The 8,886-nt window shown below is 38.6% G+C and overlaps 1 protein-coding gene across 1 annotated transcript in view; it reads left to right on the forward strand.

Moving 5' to 3' along the window:
- Positions 1-832: 832 nt before the first annotated feature.
- LOC106013067 (uncharacterized protein DDB_G0271670) overlaps positions 833-8,886 on the forward strand; it is a gene marked incomplete at its 3' end in the record, with an annotated part of 46,841 nt that continues 38,787 nt past the window's right edge. The window contains 1 exon segment of the mRNA XM_013087809.2: positions 833-1,262. Within this exon segment, the coding sequence (XP_012943263.1) occupies positions 1,225-1,262 (38 nt within the window).

An 8,886-nucleotide genomic window follows, 5' to 3' on the forward strand; every position in this document is an offset into this window, starting at 1 on the left:
TTATGGATGAATTTGACAGCGACAATGTTTAAAAATTAGGAAGGGAAGCAGTGATTATTTGATTATATAGACGCTTCGCCCCTGGGTAAGATAGATCACCTAGCCTTCTTGGACAAGAACGTAAAATTACCAGAGGTCCCGAGTGCACGTTGTGCACGAAAGATCTATTGGTGGTTCCAAAATCGATAAGATGAGGCTTCGACCAGGCAAAATCTATGCAAGGCAAAATTCAAAATTAATTCATACCAAGCGTAACATTTTTAAAATGTGTCCCGCCTGAACATATGACCTAATGTAGTTGCGAGCGCCATAAATCACTTAGGCCTACCAAAAAAACGAAAAACAAAAACAGCAAGAAAAAACTACGTTAATGTATTTTTGCGTTCATAAGTAGAACGTGTGTAATCAAGTGGATATTCGCAAATTTCGTGGATATCTGTCCTCTTCTGTTTCTTGTTTTTCTTTTGACTTTTGATGTCCCACAAAATTTTCCCTGTATAAAATAATTCAATCTGAAATCCCATAAACAAACCAATGCAAATACAAAAGTATTTTTGTAATCTGAAAGTCGGAAAGGACGCCACAGTTCAAAAGAGCTTCGAAAAAACATGGTATCGATAGTTCGCCTTCGAAAACGAAAGTAGGCAATGGTTTTGAAGGGTTCGCAAAGTCACATGACCTTTGTGTGACGTCATGATTTCCCCGTTACTCTTTCCTCCGCATAGCGAAATAGTTATGTTAAGCTGTTAACAAATTGCATTTTTTGTCATTATTACGTCAAAAAATAAGTCGAATGAGTATGTGAAAATAAAATTTTATTTTAGGGTGCTCACATTTTAAAAATAAGGGTCTAGGAAAATTATTTAAAAATAACGATTCCAGCTGTGGCGTACTGATTTATTTGACTGCGGAACAACATTTGGTAAATACGGCCTTACATGGAGGATTTTAGAGTTAGCAATGCCAGCTTACTTGTTGTGTGATTGTGTTCTAAGATAAAGATTTCCTATATTCAAGGAATCTATGAAATGGATGTCATTTCATGCCTATTCATAGTAGTGAAATCTAAGTGTGTGTGAGACTCGTATTTTTCCGAAGGATCCCCCAAACCTACCGACAATGTAGCCGATGCTACCGAGTCGAAAAAACACTTCTTTGGGAACCTCCTTTTCTTTCCACATTATGATGGATGTGATAACGTAAAGGCGCCAGTATTATTGACCCATGGAATACAGAGTGCCAACAATGTCCCTTAAAAGCAGGTAATATTACATATACAGTTGTAGTGTAAAGTTTTGAAAGTGTCAGCATGGTGTCGGTGTCTGTGTTACACGCAGAGCATCACCAGGCCTGGCCCTGGGCCTGGACTGCCAACCGAAAGATGTAGGGCACATTTTTGTCGAGTTCCCAATTCCCCATTTAATCTTAGTCTTAAATATTTTACAAAGCCGATTTTAAGTTGGCATGGAACGTATTAAGTAAAATAGATGCAGTGTTCAATATTTTGGTTTAGACTAGATTTTCTAGATCTCTAGACTATATTTCATTTCATGAAAATTTCTTGAAATTTCAAATTGGTCAGGCAATGGCAATGGGAGTGATAATTTTTTGAAAACTTGATTTCCGTTTGCTTGTTTGGGTCACGCTCTCTAGATCTAGATCTAAAATCTAGATCTAGATCTAGAATCTAGATCTAGATATCTAGATCTAGAATCTAGATCTAGATCTAGATATCTAAATCTAGATCTAGATTCTAGAAACGTCGTTCGATCTGGTAAAAGAAAAGACAGAATAATTAATAATCTGATTTAAAGGTTCTTTATCTCTCCTCTAGATTTAGATCTAGATCTAGATCTAGATTCTATATCTAGATCTATATCTAGATCTAGATGTAGATCTAGATTCTAGATCTAATTCTAGATCTATAATGACATCATGTCAATCATGTTACCAAATTTGAAGATTTACTGTATTTTCTAGATTCGGTCCAGGACTCTTTGAATACTTTGTCTAGAATCTAGATCTTTACTCTAGACATCTAGATCTAGTCTCCTAGATCTAACCTAGTAGAACAAAAGCTACCATTATATAACTAGAATCTAGTCTAGAAGGTTCTAACTTACTAAGGCCCCCCTACTCTACACTACCTCAGGCAAAGTTTGAAAAGAAGCGATTAAATTACAGCAGAGTGCAGGTCTCCAAATTTCGACTTCTAAAGATCTACCCACCTTTGCCTTTGTTGTCATCTTCATTATTAAATATAGGTTTATATGCCTTTTTTGGCGCTTTTTCGGTAGTTCCCACCCCGCAATTGTTATTCGCTGGTTTTGGCCCCAAGAGTAGGGGGGGTTTCAGGGGGGCTTGCAGTAGTCCTACAATGGATTCCTGCCCACACTGGGATACCGGGAAATGAAAGAGCTGATGCTCTGGCAAAGAAAGGAGCTAGTCTCCCTCAGCCTGAAATTCCTACGAATTACACCACCTGCTGCCAAATGATCAAGTCAAACCTCAAGGAAGAGTGGATGAATGATTGGGCCACAGGTACGACAGGAAGGAGGATGTATGGCCACATGAATAAACCACTGGTCAAAGATCCAATCAATGAGTTGAGGAGGGGAGACCAATCCATAATCTTCCAACTTAGAACACAACATGTACCCCTCAACCAACATCTCAACCGAATTGGAGTAAAGCAGTCTGCTGCCTGCCCACTATGTGACTACCCCTCAGAGACAGTGGAACATCATCTGTTTTTCTGTAGAAAACTAACTGATTTAAGGGGATGTTTTCTTCCCAAGCTACCCCACACATCTATTTGCCTCTACTCCTCAAGACAACAGTTAGAACAAACATGCAACTATTACCGAATGGCATCATGCAGAAGAGTTAACGCTCAGATGCTACTGGATCGCTAACAACAACAATAACAAGGGGGGCATGCCCCCCCTGAATTTTACCACAATTTTATGTTTTGCAGTTCTTAGGTTTGATATCTTAGCTTGCCGCAGATCAAACGTATAGATCTAGACTCTAGATCTAGATGTAGGTCAGGCTCAAATAAAGGGGGTGGGAACTACCGAAAAAGCACCCCTTTTTTAACATTATGTTGACAATTTTGTCAAAATTTGAGATTTTAAAAAAAATCAGCGGAAGAAAAACGGATGTATGATGGCTCTTCTTTTGGGCTGGCTCTATTTCTCCCAATGTTCGGGAAAATAAAATTGAACTCTATTTCTGCGAACGGTTTCAGTTCTCGAGATTTGTTGATAATAGTTGCGAATGGAGTGGCCCGTGTGTGTTTGTGTGAGAGTGTACGTGTGAGTGTGTGTGTTTGTAAGAGTGTGCTTATGATAAGTATGAGATGAGTGTGTGTGTAAGGTGTGAACGGGGGGGGGGTCGTCATGAAGGGATTTTTAAAAATTTAGATGAAGGATTTTAGTTTTTGGTGGATGACTAAATGCAAAATAGGTTACTGCCATGGTCGATCAGTCTTGTTTTCTCGCCATACCTTTTGAAGGTATTTTCAAATGAAGGATAGTCTGAGAACGTTGGCCCAACCACAACTGAAGTATCTGAATGTTCAGACATGGTTTAAAAATCTCTAGATCTAGCTCTAGAATTATTGAATTCGATGCAAAAGATGCTTCTTCCCAGTCCTGGCAGAATGAAGAAAGATAACGCTGAACTCTTGCAAATAACCAAGAAATCTCGAGAACGGAAACTGTTCGGAGGAATATAGTTCAATTTTATTTTCCCGAACTTTTGGAGAAATAGTCACTTCGATCTTCTATTGGTCAGCCATAGGCTGGTGGATGGAGTAAATCAATTATGGGTGGGGCAAGGTTTGTTTCATAGTAGTATGCAGTGGTAAATTAAAGAGTTTTGTATCAACGTCGTTTAGTCATTAGTCCCAAGGGTTTAGCTCTCTAAAAGTTTCAGGAGAAATTCCATGAGAACTGTACGCTGGATGGATGATCATCTTCTGCATTCAGTTATTAACTTACACACATGTATTAAAATTGAGAGCTTTTTAACATTATGACATTTTAGAGGATGATATTATGTTTCAAAAAGGAATATAATATCAAGTATTTTTAGTCTGTATCTTGACTAATAAAAAATAAAAAATTCCTGTCATGTTATTAGAAGATGCAAATGGAAAGGAAAATATAGCTTTTTCAACCTTGTTCTTTCTAAAAATGTCATTTTGCTGTTCAGTTCATTTCTGTGAAAAATTCTGGCCACCTTTTTTTTATCTTACTGAGTCAGAGTAAAGTCGAACCTGTGTAAGATGGACTCGCAAGGGAGCCTGAAAAAAATTTCGTCTTAGACAGGGGAATTTAGGGGGAGATGGAGGGGGGGGGGGGGAAATCAAAGGCCCAGCCGGTGGGATCAAGGATCGCTTCTTGTCCGATCGTCAAGCAGTTGTCAAAATTTCACACCTCTCAATTGCTATCCTGTCTGATAATGAATGACATGTGTGTCAGTCTTCCAATTATTACCAGTGCTTGCCTTTCATAGGACCACTGTTTGACCTATTAAAAACAGAAACGTTTGAACATTTCCTTTGCTTCCAAACTTAACCCCACCCACCGGTGTAACAAGCACAGTTAACTAATACCATCCCTCACTGCCATCGTGTAACAATGATTTGAGGAACTCTCTTCTCGGCTGGCCGTACGATCAAGGCGGCAGGCATTGGTCTTTCTAATTTCACACCTCTGGCTTCTGGCTACCCAAGAAAGTTTCTGTAGTTGCTCGCTACTGGAGCACTCTCATGGGCACTCGTGATATTTCGCACCCACACTGTCTGCATCGCTCAGGGCTCACGTGATGTGGTAACATCTAGCCCCATGCCATATTGCACCCCTACTCCCTTCCTTGCCCAGCGACATGGCCATAGCATTAAGTTTAGAGCCGGAGGAACCGACTAGGGAGTTTTGTTTCAAATCAGGGCTGAGCGGGCAAAGCATTTTCCGTCTAAGACAGGTAAAACCCCTCGGAAGGGAGCGGATTTTTATTTCCGTTTCCGTGTCGGACAGGTTTCCGTTTTATACAGGTAATTAAAGAGGAAATATGGGGGGGAGGGGGGGGAGTCCATTAAGACAGGTTTCCGTTAAGGCAGGTTTGAATGTACATTTAACTAAGGTTAAAATTGTACGCTTTAACGACAGAGGCACACAATTCACTGAAAGATGAAGGTATTGAGGTCAGGTTATATATATATATATATACATATGTAAGAAATTAAGCCTTGTGATTTTTCGTAGCTGTTTTTAAAAAAAAATTAAGAATGTGTGTGTAGTAGTGTAGGCCTAGTTGTCAGAAATAACTACCTGATACCTTTTTAATTTTTTGTATTATTTTACTCATAGACCCGTTTCAAGCTTAAAGATTTCCAAAGCACTTAAATTCTTGTTCATTTTTATCTGCTATATACACACATTTTGACTCTTATAATTATATCCACTGCAAATTATTAGTTTAAATGATATTATATTTTTAAGCAATCTCTATTACAATAGGACCAATGGTTTAGTAATATTTGACTTGTTTTTAACAACATTGGGGGTTTCAGGGGGGGGGGGGGGGGCTGCCCCCGACCTAAGAAGAAGGGGGGGGGGTAGATTTTGTAGAATTTTTTATCTGTAAGTCTTAGGCGGGAGAAGTTTTTTGTGAAACTTTCTGGTAGGTTGTAGCGTGTTATGTGAGAAGGTAGTATTTTATGTTCTTGTCATAAGACTGACTTACCCCATGTAGAATAAATTGTACAGGTTTCATCACACAGTAACCTGTTAGCCTGCCGGTTGTTTGGTTTTATTTTTTCCGTTTTATTATTCAGACAGGTTTGTGATTGAGCATGTTTGAAATGAGTAATTTACTTTTTAAAAAAAATAGATTTTGTGGGCTAGATTGTCACTGGCCGTATTTGCAATATTTTGGTGGTGTTATTGGGGGAGGAGGGGGAGGGGGAGCATTTTTCCTTAAAATAGTCCCATCTGGGTCACTTGCTGCACTGCTTCCTTTTGAATCACAATCTATACCTGTCTAAAATTTTGATCTAAATGGCACCATGAAATAAAGCAGTCTACCTATCCACACACAACACTTGTATTTGATGTAAATTTCTCTCCCCCCCACCCCCAGCCCTGTCATTACCGTAGCCAATCCGGATCCCAGAAGGCTGTGATAAATCTGGAGGGACTTTCAGGAGTATGAACTCGTCTTAACTCTGTGAACACCAAAGTGACCTTTTATTCAATGTCGACTTGGATTTTTATAAAATTTGAGGAATATCAGTTGATAATGGGTGGTTAGGGGAGCGCCAAGTGTTGACCCATTTTTTTCTTTCTGTCTGGTGTATGTCTCAGCGACCTTACTCTCTGTCACTGAGTTGCGTTTGTCTTGTTTGCATGGTCTCTTTTTGAGTCAAACAGTTAAAAGTGACCTAGTTGTATGTTGATGAATACTCTTAAATTAAATGTATTTGATTCCTGGTTTGAGTGCTGAAATCTTACACATAAATGTAATATGCGCATTATTGATGAAAGATAAGCCCCCATAGAACTCTCACCTGTAGAAAAAAAAAATCATATCCCAGCCCTTCTCTGTTTCCTCGTGTTTATCATTACTACAGGTTGGTAATTTTAGCATGGCATGGATTGCATGTATATCATGATATATTATTGTAGATTGACACTGAAAGGGTTTAGAAAACTGGTGCTAGTCCACTTGATGAATGGTCTACTTCACAGTGTTTCTGTTCTACTTGATTGTCTTTTGCCAGTGTACCACTTCTTGGTTGTCTACTAGTCTATCAATGAACTTCCAAACCGAACCATGAGTTAGGGTTGTGTATAATTATAGTAGACCATTTAGTTAAATAATTGTCAGACTGGTCGTTTGGTATACCGTTGAGTAGATCAGAGATATGATGGTAGACAGTTAAGTGAATCGGCATGAGAAAACTATTAGGGAGATAGAAATGAGTTTTATGCTTTAAATGAGATGAACATCAAGGCAGCTGTCTCGGGTATTGATACAGGCTTTGTTTCTTTGTGCTGTCTCAGTAATTGAGACAAATCAACACTTCTAATTGACTTCTAACAATTGTAAGGGAAGTGAAACTGGCTAAAGACTATTGTCAACTCAGAATAGTCTGTTTTGAATTTTGAACTCCCTTTCTTGAACTGTTGTTGTCACTTTGTCCATGAATGCTTTAATAATGTGTGATGGCTTCAATGCTGCATCTTGTTTAACTCTCCTAGTGTGGGCGGAGGATTAAGTCGGCCTTAAATTTCGTTCTGTGTATGGTGGCTAATTCAGTTGGCTGTTATTTGAACTGCAATTTCGGTTCGTTTATCACGCTTTTTATATCATGAAATATTTCAACTCCTTCATTTATAAACAAAGTTTCTGAACATATGGCCTTTACTTGCTTGTTTTGCCTTGTTATCAATGATTTTCCAATGTGATATTTGTGAAACCATCTAATTTTAATGAAGGTACTGGCCTTTTATCACGGTGACTTTTGGAGGGTAAAGCATCAGTGCCTTCATGTTGCTCAGTTCCTCCCAAAAAGTCAATACTTATTTGGGCCAACAAATGTAACTTTCCATCTTCCCTCTAATTATGGATTAGCAGGCAGTGTTGTAAAGCGTTACATTCCTTTAAAGAGTCGACAAACTTGGGTTTTTATTTTGAGTGGTTAGGTCAAGGACTGTTTTTTTTTCATTTTGGAAGGTTGACGTCTCCCTTTCACAGTACTCCCTCAGATATGTGTCTATCCTGTATGACATTTACTTGTAAATTTTAGTTTGTAAATTATTATTTTTTCTTTCTTTATCTGAGTAAGTTTTCTCAGAAAAGATGGCCGTTATTCCTTTCCTGTGAGGAAGAGAATTTCTATAGAGTATTTCCTTTTTTTCTGCTGGAACATTGTGTCCCTCTCAGCCCGGGTAGGACAGTCGGGCAGAGCCAAAGCAGCCTGCCTTCTAAGTGATATAAATAGCATTGATAGGGGTAAAAAACTTCTACAGGTACAATAGCTTTGAACTTTCTAAATTACATGCTGCGGTTTATGTGAGTGGATGAAAGGAGAGGTACATATATATCAGCTAGTACTCTGAAGCTCAGGTTTTAACCATTAGCCCAAGGCTGGCTCATTGAGCTAAGTACAGTCTTCATGTTGCTGCCTGTTTTCATATTTGTCGTTTGTCAAGACTGGGAATCTTTGGTGTAATGGAGGGGCTCTTTGCTTCTGCATGTAGAAGATGTAAGTTCAATTCCGGTGCGAGGAAGTGATTTTATCAAACTATATCTTCGTGTGGCAGGGTCAACATTGTGTGTCTAATTATCTGAATCCTGTCAGAGGTAGGGGGGGTGGGGTTTGTCAAATTGACAGTATGTCACTAGTGATAGAGAAATATGCAATGTGCGTTTCTTGGCACTTTATGGAAGAAAAAAAAAGTTCTACTGCTAAAAGAAATAAAATACCATGCTATGTAACCATGGTTGTTTAAAAAAGCCATTCTCAGAAGGTGGGTACCGCTGGAGTGCCTCTTTTCTTTCATCCGTGACAAACAACACAACTAAAAAAAAATATGGTGTAGCTTTTTAATCAAAAAATGATAACATTGATTGTATATTGATATAAGATAGATTGGTCAAAGTCCCAAAGTTCGTGCCGTGAGTGATTTTGAGAGGTGCGGTATTTACTCTATTTACAGTGTTCATTTTTTATGGATCATTAATTGGGACTTTGTCGCAGGGCTCAATTAGACATTCAATGGGAATTAAAAATAACACAGAAGGGTGCATGAGTACCAGCACCTACTTTACACTTTCCAGTTGTAGATTTTGTTGCGGGTTTTTTTTTTTTTTTTG

This window comes from Aplysia californica, unplaced genomic scaffold, assembly GCF_000002075.1.
Source record: "Aplysia californica isolate F4 #8 unplaced genomic scaffold, AplCal3.0 scaffold00641, whole genome shotgun sequence".
In the NCBI taxonomy this organism is placed as follows: Eukaryota; Metazoa; Mollusca; class Gastropoda; order Aplysiida; family Aplysiidae; genus Aplysia; species Aplysia californica.